Genomic DNA, 13,551 nt, shown 5'->3' on the forward strand with positions numbered 1-13,551 from the left:
ACTCTACCTTTGTGGAGTAAGTAGTCATCATCAATGGAAAAATTCTTCCATCGCTTAAGCTCTTCCTGAGTAGGGGTGGAGCTCTGTGTGTTGGAGTTTCTATCTGCGCGTGCAAAGATATGTTGATCTGGCTGTTCAGAGACATATGAGTGTGAGGGATCCCTTTTTAAAACTGCACTCCATACTTTAGCATATGAGTGATCTTTTGCACACTTGTAATGACTCCAAAAATCCACTCTTTAGTTCCGTGAAAGCAAGTGAATTAATATGAGGCATCCGACTTAGTGCATCCGCTACTACATTATATCGCCCCTTGCGATATCGTAGCTTACAATCATAATCTTGAAGGATTTCTGCCCATCTAGCTTTACGGCCCTTCAAGTCTGTTTGAGTAGTAAACCATTTGATACTCTCATGGTCAAAAACTACTTCAAACTCGACACCATATAAATAGTGTCGCCACTTTTGTAAAGCGTGAATTATGGCATAGAGCACTTTCAAGTGCTGGTAAGCTCACTTGAGAGTATTGTTTTCGCATTGATCAAGTTTCCGGATTGCAACTCTTTTGGAGCTTGCTTATGCGCGATCACTCCGTTGATGTACGTTGAGTGCAGATTGCCATTGTATGTGAAAATGTGGAGCCATTTTGGCATTTCTACTCATTGGCCTTGAGTAGTGTTATGGTTTATGGTAGAGATTGTACTTGAGTTTTTGCTCAGTTTTCAAGGGAAACTTTGCTGGATTTTTCCCAGATTCTCGCCATAAGTTGTGATCGAGTGTTTACTCTCACTTTGACAGGTTTTGTTAGTTTGGACACAGTTTTGTGTTTTTGTATCCACTCTCGCAAGAGTGAGGAGTTGTGTATCCTTCTTTGCTTGAGACAGTGGTTTACTCTTGGGTGGAAGAGTCTTGTGATCTCGAGCATTGTTTGCCATAGTTTTGGCATGGAGACGCTTTAGGTTAGAGGTGGTTCCCGTTCACGATCGCGGCTGACATGTTGGCACTGCGGCCATGATGGGCATATTAGGCGTCGTTGCTTCAGGCGTATGAGGCAACGGAAGAGGCAGATGCATGGTGCTACTATGAGGACAGATGCTAGAGAGTATGCATGTGATGGGCATGTCACTTTTGAGTCTAGCTTGCCTTCAAACTACTTTGTGTCTTGGGATAGCACATTGTCTACGCGTTTTCTACTAGACGAGCATGCAGTTTTTCACGTGACGCCACGCCGTGATTTGTTTTGCTCTTTCTCTAGTGGGAGACATGGTTGTGTGCAGTTTGCTGATGGTTCAACATATGACATAGAGGGTGCTGGAGATGTATGCATGTCCTTGCCTAGCGGTGCATTGCTTACGCTACGAGATGTACGTTATGTACCAGGACTCATGCAGAGTCTCATTTCAGTGCGTCAGTTGCAGAGTGGTGGACATTGTGTACTGCTTGGAGAGCAGTCATTTCAGATGGATAGGGGATCACTGGTGATAGGCAGAGGTGCTAGGAGTGGTCTGGTATACCCTTTGCATATTTCTGACACACGAGGCAGTGTAGTCTCTGTGTATTTGCAGCCATGTTTGGAGCGAGAGACGAGGCGTGTCTCTTTTGCGGATGTGCTGCATGGAGAGCAAGTTGTGCATTTGTCTTGTGGTGACGTTCACACAAACAGTGGTATCTCTGGGAATGCACAGCTTTGTCAGTCATCAGTTGAGGTGACTTCAGTTGAGCCAGAGATCGATGCATTGTTCTATGATGCGTCTGATCATCAAAAGAAGAGTGAATTTTTCCTTCAAGAGATTCAATACTTAGGTCACATTATCTCTCAAGATGGTATCCGTATGGATCCAACCAAGTTAGAGGTAATAAAAGGATGGCCTAACCCAAGGAATCTACATGAGCTATGACACTTTATTGGTATGTGTGCATACTATAGACGCTTCATAGAAAAATTCTTACAAATAGCAGGACCATTACATGACTTAACAAAGAAGAGCGTTAAGTATACATGGACTGCAAAAGAGCAAAATGATTTTGACAAGCTCAAAGACAAGCTTATCTTTCAACCCGTGCTTACACTGTCGGATCTCTCAAAACCATTTGACGTCCTATTTGATGCTGGTGGAGATTTCCTTGGAGTAGTTTTGCTTCAAGAAGGGCATGCCATAGCATACAAAAGTGGAAGACTCAATTTCAATGAGCGAGTGTTTGGCATATACAAAAAGGAGCTACTAGCTGTTCTACATGCCCTTGACACATGGAAGCATTATCTTCTGGGGACTCCATTCATCCTACGAACGGATCACCAAAGTCTTAAGTACTTCACGACACAAACCAAGCTTTCCAAAAAACAAATGAGGTGGGCAAATTTTCTTTCGCAATTTAATTTTCATATTTCTCATATTGATGGCAAGCACAATCAAGTGGCCGATGCACTATCACGACGACCAAAAGTAAGTGGAGTGTCTATAGCAACTCACAATGATATATCTTCTATGATAGATGAGTATTCTATTGACCCTGATTTCAAGGATATAATGTCAGCCCTTGCCTTAGGGAATAAAGAAGAACCGTTCACCTTGTAGGATGGTTATCTTCTCCATGGCAATAGGCTAAGTGTTACTAACTCCCTTCGCTAGAAAGTAATGTATGAATCCCATCTCCTCAAGGAGTAGAGACGATTAGACATACAAGAGTATGTTTCATAATGCGTGGTGTGCCAAAAGACCAAGTATGATAGAGGGAAGAAATCTAGATTACTCCAGCCATTGCCAATTCCTAATTCACCATGTGAGAGTATATCCATGGATTTTATCTTTGGATTACCCAAGTCTATCCATGGGAATACAGGAATATGGACAATAGTCGACAGGTTTAGCAAACAAGCATATTTTATACATGTCAAAAAGATTATTAAGGCACATCAAATGGAAACCCTCTTCATATCATAGATTTTCAAACACCATGGCTTGCCAAACATCCATAGTGTCCAATAGAGATCCTCGAATGACCGATAATTTTTGAAAAGGTCTCTTTGAGAATCTAGGTACAAGGCTAAATTTCTCTTCGACCTATCACCCACAAATGGATGGCCAAAATGAGATAGCTAACCTTACGATTCTAGATCTATTCAAGACCTATGTCACCAAAGTAGCAACGCGTGCCTACCTCTTGTAGAGTATGCGTACAATAACACTGTCCATACTACTACAGGGAAGGCACCCTTCAAAATCATCGAGGAAAGACCTAAATGTCCCTTGCTACTTAAGGAACATGGAAATATCTTCGTTGATAATGAGTATAGCCGAGACCTACAAAAATCTTTTCAAAAGAAAGCCTTACAAAGGAGAGCCACCAAGAGAACCGATAATTGAGGACCCGCCCAAGATCGAGGATCAAGAAGAGGTGCTCCAACCCATATCCATCCTTCGACATGAAGACAAGGTACTAAGACATGGTAAGATTATCCAACGGTATCTTATTGAGTTTACAATGCTACACTAGAGCAAGCAAATGTAAATGTTTTTTTTAAATGGACAATGTTTTTGTCTTGTAAGACTAGCTCTCTTTTTATTGTGCACAAATTTAAGTAGTATTACCTTCGTGTGCATCTTGAAGGCATGTGGGCTTATGTAAGAAGTCTACATTGGCCAATAAACTCATGATAAGATAACTAGTTAGGGGCTCTTAGGAAAAAAAACATTGTGCTTGGCATTGCTTTGGTTGGAAGGTCTAGCCTCATTACTGTTGCTACTTACCCCATTCATCTAGCCTCATTACAACATGTCATTATCCTTGAAGACACAGACAAATGTAAAAGAACATAGAATGCAAAATCTCATATGAATCATGAGATCCCAATTTAGTGGTGTGAAACATTCTTGGCCTAGAATATGATGCCGATAGCATAAGATGTTGGCAATATGAAAATTCCTCGCTTGGCTACATTTGATGTAAATGACTAAATCACAAATGAAGTGCATGCATTGCTTTTGGCCTCATGCCTTCACTAATATTTTTGCAGTTCAAATAGAAATCTCTTTCTTTCTCTTTTATGAATTTCCAAAGGGAAGGCTATGTGGAGAGGTTAAATTTTTGTAGAGCGAAGTAAAAAATGATGATGATTTTTTGATGTGAGTGAGAAAATAATGATTAGTCGAATGTGAGTCAAATGTCTTTTGAAAATTGAATGTTGTTGAGAATCTTATAAAATTCTCTCGTATGGTCACCATCTCTGTTTTTAGCATTTCTCTCTCTCACACACTGGAAATAGAAGGCGTCTCTCTCTCTCTCTCTCTCTCGCGCGGATCTCTCTTCCACCACACATCGAGGCCTCTCTCTCTACAGCGAAGGCTTCTGTGTCTTCTTCTTCTTCTCTCTCTCTCTCTCTCTCATGCGCAGCTGAGGCTACTTCTTCTTCTTCTTCTCCTCTCTCTAGTGTGTCCTATTGAGGCTGCTTCTTCTTCTTCTCCTCTCTCTGTGTGGCAGAGTTGCAAAAGAGGCCCAAGGAAAGGAGGGGGGGCCTGGCGGCAAAAAAGTTATGGAACACGGAAGCGGGGAAAGGCAAGTAGGGGGGACGCAATAGGAGGGAATATTCCCACCTATTGATTTTTTTTATTTTATATAACAACTAGTATGTCAGTATTGCACTATGTAAGGCCAATTTAATTTTTCCTTACTTGTTCACCACACTCTTTCAAGAGTGGCGAGCTCACTCCCGAACTCCCGAGTCCACCGAGCGAGCGAGGTGATATGCCAGCGCGATGGGGCAGGTTATGTCACTGGGCGAGCTGGAGGATTGCGTGCGCCGGGCCTTCTCCGATCGGCTGCTCGTACTGCACGGCCTCTTCTCTCCCCCCTATCCACGGGGTACCCACGCCAAATGCCAGGTTTACTTAAACACCCCCCCCCCCCCCCCCCCCCCCCCCCCCCCCCCCCCCCCCCCCCCACACACACACACACCCACCCGCCCAACAACACACGCACCAAATTATGTGCCTGTGAACTTTTGGTTGCATGCTGTCATTTTACGTGTTTGAGAGCTTTAAGGCGATGTCTTTAGGCTAGAAAACAGTTGGAAAATGCAGTTTCTAGTCAGTTAAGCCTCCTACCAGCCTGCAAAACCACCACTTTACCAATACTCTCCCAGAACGTGACAAGGACACTAAAAGGAGTTGCTAAGTATGCTGCAGACCCGCCAAAGTCACATGCAAAGTTTCTTTTAATCATTATCAAGTGAAGTCAGATTCTACTAAGACACAACACGCCAAGGTGTCATAGTCAATGGGTCCGAAGGAAGTGGACTCAGATGAGAGGCACAATGGAGGTGCATAGTCCCATCAAGGCTGACCATTTTCCATCTCATAGGAGATTGGCAGTACTATTGAAGGCTTTATGAAAGGCTCTTTTCTAAGCTCTTTGCACTCAGAAGCTTTCTAAAGTGGTTTTATTCTCCTCCAAGTCTGTCCTGCAATCTACTCTCTTGTAAATTAGATACCTGCAAGATTTCCAGGCCTTCTATCAAAATTCCAGCCGCATATTTTAGAGATTGGCAGTAATTTGGGGCATTTATTGAATAAGGGTGGAAATGTTCAATGGTATATATGCCCTCACTTTGCGATTCATTCTTCACCCCTCTCTCATGAAGAATCCTCCTCGATTCATTCAAGAGGTCTCTTGGGAACGTTCCTACGAGTTAAATTTTTCTTCTTCTTCTTCTAACTTTTTGCATCAGATGTATTTCAGCCAGGGGCCTTGAAAAGGAATCAGGATGCCTTGGAGGATGCTCCTCTCAGTCTAGCAGGTGGAGATTGGAGAGAGTGCTCCTTCCGGCGGTTGTACTCTCTGAAGATCAATATAAACCAGGGTTTTGGGGCAAGTATGTCTCGAAGTGGAGCTCCAAGTCTCATTCACTAACACAAGGTTATGAACAAAGGATTGTGCTTTGTGTGATTGCTTGATTCTACCTCTCTCTCAATTTTGCTGTATCAACATTGTCTTTAGGGCTACTTCTTCCTCGACATCGAACGCGTTAGTGGGATACAACAGCTGGCTTCTCTAGGCAGCAAGAGAGGGTTGTAGAGTATATCTCCTGTAGCCAGTTGATGTAATAGATACACTGTCGTCAAATTTATAAATGACATGGCATGTGTCGAGAGTTGTGATTAGGGCAAGTAAGCCTAATCACCCACGTACTATAAACTGTGAGAGTGAGCAGTGGAAAGAGTGGAGCCACGTGCGCCGAAAATGTTGGAGAGAGAGAGAGAGAGAGAGAGAGAGAGAGAGAGAGAGAGAGAGAGAGAGAGAGAGAGAGAGAGAGAGAGAGAGAGAGAGAGAACACAAGTGCTTTGCAAATGATGCTCTCAATACTCAATCTCAATCTGAATGACTACAAGACCCTAAGCATTCTATTTATAGAATCTTAGGTTGAGGTAGGGCAAAATGTACAACTGGTGCAAAAAACATAAAAGCCCAAAAATGGCTAAAAATGTGTGCACCCAGCCAGGCTCAGAAAATGACCGGCCGGACACGTGCCCATGCAATCTACATGATGTGCGATGGGTGGCCAACCTGGGACAATCTCTAGCCATACAAAATGGCGAAGGAACGGTGGTGAAACTCTAACATTCCCTCTCATCACCGGATGCTGAGACAACACAGAGGAGTCGAAGATAAGAAGCCAAAGTCCGCTGAGGTACAATCTTCGTGAAGATGTCTACTGCATTGTCCGCAGTAGAAACATACTCCAAATGAAGATCTCCAGCCAAAACCCGCTCCCAAACATAGTGGTACTACACCTCAATGTGCTTTGTTCGAGCGTGAAAGATAGGGTTCTTGGCAATAGCAATGCAACTTTGATTGTCGCACAAAAGACGAATCGTAGCAGTCTTGGAAAAACATAGCTCTCCCGGTAATCTTCGTAGCCATATGGTCTCACAAGCAGCATAGCAAGCTGCTCTATACTCCGCCTCTGTGGAAGATAGCACAATGGTGGGTTGCCGCTTACTGCTCCATGAAATGGGTCCTGAGCCGAGTGTGAAAACTACTTTTGTAGTAGAGCGTTGAGTATTTGGATTTCCTGCCCAATCTGAATGGCACCAACCAAGCAAGGTGCAACCCTTGGAGCGACCATAGAACACACCATGGTCCAAGGTGCCGATGATGTACCGCAAAGTACGTTGGACACACTGCCAATGTCGCTGACAAGGCCGGGTGTTGAAGGAACTGAAGACAAAAACTGTGTAACAGATGTCTGGTCGGGAATAAGTCAGCCATACGAGGCAGCCAACATTCTTGTACTGCTCCAAGTCAATCAATGGGGAAGGATCATGAAGCAATATGTTCTCTCCGGGCTCAAGAGGAGTACCAATCGGTCTGCAACCTGTCATGTGGAATCTCTCCAGGATAGCCTTCGCATACTTCCGCTGAGAAAAGAAGATGCCGTATGGTATTTGAAAAATCTCGAGTCCAAGAAAATAGTGAAGAAGCCCAAGATCAGTCATCTCGAAATGTGTCTCCATAGCTTTCATGATCGACTTGATTCTGTTGGTCCAAGAGCTTGTGAAAATGAGATCGTCCACATAGGCAATCACTATTGCAACCAAAGAGCCATCAGAGACAACATAACAGTTGGAATCTGATGAGGTACGCCGTAACCCCAACTTCACGAGAAATTGGTCAAGTGTGAGGTACCACTGTCGTCCAACCTGCTTCGGTCAATACAAGCTTTCCACAACTGATAGACCCAATCCTCCTTGCCTAGGAGGTTGCTCCACATAAACTTCTTTATTTAAATCTCCATTCAGAAACGCACTTTTGACATCCATCTGGAAGATAGGCCAACCAAAGATGGCTGTGAGAGCAAACACTATGCGTATGGTAGTAATGCGAGTGGTGGGAGCAAAGGTCTCATCAAAGTCCACGCCTGGTTGCTGTGTGAAACCTGAGCAACAAGTGTCGCCTTGTGTTTGTCGAGGGAACCATTGGCCTTGTACTTTGTCTTGAAAATCCATTTCATAGAAACCACCTTCCGCTTGTTGGGCCTGGGAACCAAAGTCTAGGTTTTATTCTGCTCGATAGCGTCCATCTTTGTCTGTATGGCACGCGTCCAACAATCATGTTGGAGTGCCTCCTTCACCGAGGAAGGCTCAATTGGTGAAGCGTGAATCTGAGACATGAGTGCAGAGTTCATGAATTTGCGCCATCATAAACTTGCTTGTCCTTTAGGCGTGCAAAACGTTGAGGCTGTCGAGGGTTTGGCGAGTCTGGTAACTTCGTGACTCCAGAGGAAGAAACCGTAAAGACAACCAGGAACTAACTTCTCCTTGCGGGGTGGGACTGCCTCCACCGAAGGAGAACCATCATCCACATCAGAATCGGAATCTGACATGGCATGATTGGGTGAAGTAATTGGCTGCGGTGTAGAGGGTACAGGAACAGGAACAGGAACAGGAACAGGAACAAGGGTAGGATCAGGTGTAGGAGCTGGACGAGGAGGAGGTAGGGAAGGTACAGGCTTGGATGCTGCCCCATCTGCAGGTGTGCTGAATAGCTCCATGAAAGTCACATCACGGCTATCTGTGGTGGTCTTGGCGTCGGGTTCATAAAGCCGGTATCCATCAGACTCTCGTGAATAGCCCAAGAAGATGAGCTTCTGGCCTTGAAGTCTAACTTCTGTCGCTTCTCAGGCTGGACACCCAAAAACTCTAAAGTGTGAGACCGAGGGCTTGCGCCCGTTGTAAGCCTGATAAGGAGTCATGACCTGCAAAGCATGGGTGGGAGAACGGTTCTGTATGTAAACGCCGTGTTGCGCGTCTCTGCCCAGTAAACCCGGGGCAAAGAAGCATGCACAAGCATCGCACGAGCCATCTCCATGATAGTCCGATTCTTCCGCTCAACAACTCCGTTCTGGGAAGGAGTGTAAGGAGTAGTCAGCTGGTGCTGGATGCCCTCTGACTTACACCATTGTGCAAAGTCCTTCGAGGTGAACTCACCCCCTTTGTCTGAGCGAATACATTTGACGTGCAAGTCCTTCTCCTTTTCAACCATCGTCTTCCAATTTTGAATGAAACTGAAAGCCTCCGACTTATGCTTTAGGAACGAAGCCCAAGTGCACCTGCTGAAATCATCCACAAGCACAAGCAAAAACTGTGAGCCAGAAAATGAAGGAGTGCTCATTGGGCCACATAGATCAATGTGAACCAGTGCAAGTGGTGCCTAAGCTTTACTGGATGCCTCCTACGGAAAGGCAACCCTACGTTGCTTGCCCATTTGGCAAGCCTCACATACGCTTGATGAGGAGCGTATCGCTGGTAAACCCTCCACCATAGAGGTCCTAGCAGCTTTGCTGAAGCTGTTGATAGCATAGATGTCCAAATCGTGCATGCCATAGAGAAGAATACTCCTTGGTCCTAGAAAGAAGAGTAGTGAGGCGGTATAGGGAACCATCGCGCTCACCGTGTGCAAGGATAGTACCTGTTGTAGAATCAGAAATGGTGATGCCACTCCCAAAGTGTATGTCAGCTCCTTGAGAGTCCAAACTCGACACAGAGAGGAGGTTGAAGGCCATGTTCGGAACGTAAAGCGCCTCCACTGAACTGAACTTCGGGTCTGAGGTAGAACGAAAGAGGGTAATCTGGCCTGTGCCAGATACTGGAATCTCATGGTTGTTACCTATAGTGACTGTCTGCCCACGAGTCTCCCTGAGAGAGCTAAACCATGACTGTTGGGGAGTCATGTGAGTGGTGGGATTGCGATGTAGCAAGAACGTGGTCCGTCGCGACAAGAGCAGTCCTCGCAGTCTTGTGAGAGGCTACAACTGCAGTCGAGGCTGTCTGTTTCTCCTTGTTGGCCTCGTCTCGCTTCTTCTTTCTGCATTATGATTCTCTGTGCCCTTTCTTGTGGCAGTGGTAACATTCAATGTCCTTGTTCTTCTTCTTCTTCGTACTTTTACCTTTCTTGTTACCTCCTTGAGAAATCAAAGCTCTTTCTGCATCAGCACCTTTGGCTCGGAATGCGGAGCTGTGAGTGCGCGTCTGAAGAGAGAGAGAGAGAGAGAGAGAGAGAGAGAGAGAGAGAGAGAGAGAGAGAGAGAGAGAGAGAGAGAGAGAGAGAGAGAGAACTCAAACGCCCGATGATCGCCCCCCATGACTACCATGAGCAGAAGACCCTGTTAGTACATCAGATGTGTGATCTCTGTGAGATGAGATATGTGGAAGTGGGTACCCCCCTGACCCTATAAATAGGTGCCCAAGGGGAGGTAGGGCAAGGTTGAAAAAAATACCCACGACCCAACAGAAATGATATATGGAAATATTATGTGGGCGTCCGGACAAAAGTGGGCGGCCGGCCCCAAATTCGGGTGGCCGGACCAGGAGGAACCTAGGCTATGGGTGGCCAGCCCGGAGACATACTAGCCGTACATGTATGCCCTAGACCTGTGAAGCAGCAGAGTGGTGTAAGTCTAACACCCCCTCTCAGCACTTGAAGCTGAACAAACCGCATGAAGCCGAAGATGTGAGGCAGATGATGAAGATGTCTGCTGCGATGTCCACTGAAGGACAATATTCCATGAGTGTAGCAGCAGTCTAGGGTGTCCCGACCGCCAAGAAATCTCCGTGGTATGGTGCCGTCACTAGCACTGTAGTACACTGTTATACTTCGCCAATACAAGGTAAAGATACTACGTGAAGGTCCCGAACTGAGTGCGAAAACAACTCCTTGTCGTAAAAGAAGTGCCAATAGACCTGCAAGTGTCCTGCCCAATAGGATCTGTGGTGTCTGTAGTCAACCCGTTTGGAAAAAATGGAGAAGCCTGGGAACCGTCATGAGGATGATGGGAAGCCTGTCAATGCATGAACCTGCAACCAAGTGTGGCCAGATGGCTAAGTTGTGTAAAACTCTAGGAAGGCCAGATGTAGTAATCTGCGCCATAAACTCCCTCCGAATCAAGGAAAGCCAGACTAGATAGTCTGCACTGTAGAAGCTATTGTAAGCTGCAGCAGTCACCGATAGACTGCACGGACCACCATCGGATGGTGTCCTGTCAGTAGGTAGGGTAATTCAAGATGAGGGGAAAGCTAGACTCAACAGTTTGCGCTGTGAAGGGCCTCTGAGAAGAGGTGTGGTCAGACCAAGCTGTCTGCACCGTAATCATCTTGTATGAGTAGGGAAGCCAGACTGAGCAGTCTGCGCTGTGAAGTGAAGTGGCCTGACCAAGATGTTTGCGCCGTCTTGCTTGTATCTCTTGCCTCCAATCCTCCAGTGTCAACCAAATCAGAATCCGTGCCAACGCCACCAAACCGCATCTCGGTGTGGCTCTCAATGTGAATGAGCTGGGAGTGGCCTACTGCCCAGGTTGGGGGATGAGTCTATTGTAAGGTTATCGAGGGTGAGTGTAAGCAATTCTGAAGGTAGCAATCCAATTGATCAGGAGTGTAGAAGAGCAACTGCACTACCATTTAAGCTAAGCTCCGGGTGACTCCGGATGTAGTCGCGTAATGCCTGACACAACTTTCATCTGTAGAGCACACACGAATGTGGTGAATATATGAGGGCAAGCAAGATCAGGAACTTGTATGAAAGCTTTGCCTTGGTTTGTAGAATAGTGAACTAACATCCTTAGAGTGATACTTATGAATTTTTTTACAAGTACAGACCATATTGTAGGTTTTTGGCTTTAAAAAAAGAAACCTACGAATTTTACGTACCTAACAACTCTATCCATTCGGTACTATGTACAGGTCATACCGAATACGTATCGTACCTTACGTACCTTACCACCTTGTATAGTACGTTGTGAACCACCTTGGTTTGAAGTGTTAATTCTAGTCACAGGTTTATTCGTAAACTTTCTCTGTGTCGTGAAGTTCAAGTAAAGTTTTTCAAAAGAAGATTCACGTGAAAGCAAAAGTCTACCGGCCCGAATAGAATGCGCGCAATGCCAGCTCAACAAAGCTGAACGTCAAAAGCGCGTTGGGTTGCTACATCCTTTGCAAATTCTTGATAGTAAATGAACAAGCATTTCTATGGACTTTGTAGTTGGATTACCCCGAACCAACCGTGGTAACGATGCCAGTTGGGTCGTCGTTGATCGACTTACGAAGATGGCCGGATTTATTCGTACACGTTCCACCGTAAAGAGCCATGAATTAGCTCAACTCTTTGTGGAACATTTATACAAACTATATGGTTCGTCCAATGAAATTGTCAGTTATTGTGATCCAAAATTCATAGGCAATGTTTGGCAAACGGTCTTCGAGAAATTGGAGACGCTTCTGTGCATCTTGCCTCAGATCATCCTGAAAGAGACCGAACGCACAAATCAAACTATGGAGGACATGCTACGACCATATGTCTCTCAATGTCCATCTGATTGGGAATGCTAACTGTCAGAGATTGAGTTTGCTTATAACAATACAAAGCACTTTGTTTATGCTTATGCACGGTTATGGGCCGAAACCACCAATGGCCAGCGGATTCAAGGGGATCAATATGCGATCCGTAGCCGATTTCTTTTATGATATCCAAGAAATGATTTAGATCGCAAAAGAGAGCATTAAGACGGCACAAGATCGTGCCGCTCTTTACGCTAATCAGCATCGGCAACCCTGCGAACTCCAAGAGGGCATTTGGGTGTAGCTTAATGTACCCAACGATTTCTAAAGGATCTGAATTGGGGTCCATGCTCAAGGCATTGCTATGCATCCCGTGTTCCATGTAAACCGTTTAAAGGAACGGCTAGGGCAAGATGGCTTAGTAATTCCTCTTGAATAAATCCTGAACTTAAAAGACACGACCCGTTACATTCCACTTGAACCCGAATCGGTTCTCGATCAAAGGGTCCACAAATCTCGCAAGTCTTCGTACCCTGATTATTTGATCAAGTGGAAGCATCGTCCTAAATCCCAAGCCACTTGGGAGTCAATTAGATTGTTGAGGAATCGTTTCCCCGGTTTTCTAACCAAGGATGTTGCCGAGGACAACGTAGTATGAGTGCTCTGTGCTTTCAGGACTCTCCCTGGTCTTTGCTCCTCTTGCCTACCCTCCATGCCTTTGTGTGTAAAAGCTTCTCCATCCCCACTATGGACATGAGGCTCGTGACCTCTTTTTCAACATTGTTGACATCCTTTCATCGTTGAGCCTCTCCTCTCATCAGGCGCTCTCTGTGTCTGAGCAGCTCGAGCAAAAACAGACCTAGACATCTCTCGTCCTCATATCCACTCTAGAGAGTGGTCCAAAGCCCTCTCTAAACAGGCAGTGAAAGCGGCCTCGTATCTCATAGTAAACTGGGCAGTGGCATGTGTAGTGCAACTCTGTCTCAGGCTCCATGTGAGATAGGAGACATGTCCTGGCCTCTGGTGGTACTCCGCTGTATCCACCAGTCTCGATTCGAAGTTGGTGTGAAGATGTGCGTACCGATAGCACATCGTATCCTATGAGATAAGTGGGTGTCCATGTATTTGGGCCTCGTCACAAAACCATCCTCAGTAAGCTGGAGAAGGTTCTCTCTATAGGAAGCTATCTTCGTGTCCAACTCCTGTGCCGGCTGTATCCAAGTCC

At 45.5% G+C, this 13,551-nt stretch overlaps 1 protein-coding gene across 7 annotated transcripts in view; it reads left to right on the forward strand.

The window, feature by feature from the left end:
* Window positions 1-4,674: 4,674 nt before the first annotated feature.
* LOC147454132 (protein GFS12-like) overlaps window positions 4,675-13,551 on the forward strand; it is a 192,659-nt gene continuing 183,782 nt past the window's right edge. For 6 of the 7 annotated variants that reach the window (XR_015188597.1, XR_015188596.1, XR_015188598.1 and 3 more), the window contains exon 1: window positions 4,675-4,880. Coding sequence is in view for 3 of the 7 variants with exons in the window: in XM_086516145.1 (XP_086372271.1) it covers window positions 4,755-4,880 (126 nt within the window). In the remaining 4 variants the exon portion in view is untranslated. Of the gene's footprint in view, window positions 4,881-5,736; window positions 5,870-13,551 lie in introns of all 7 variants that reach the window. The other variant, XM_086516148.1, reaches the window with a different exon arrangement.

The sequence above is a fragment of the Adiantum capillus-veneris genome, chromosome 7 (genome assembly GCF_014529385.1).
Source record: "Adiantum capillus-veneris isolate H3 chromosome 7, ASM1452938v2, whole genome shotgun sequence".
Classification (NCBI taxonomy): domain Eukaryota; kingdom Viridiplantae; phylum Streptophyta; class Polypodiopsida; order Polypodiales; family Pteridaceae; genus Adiantum; species Adiantum capillus-veneris.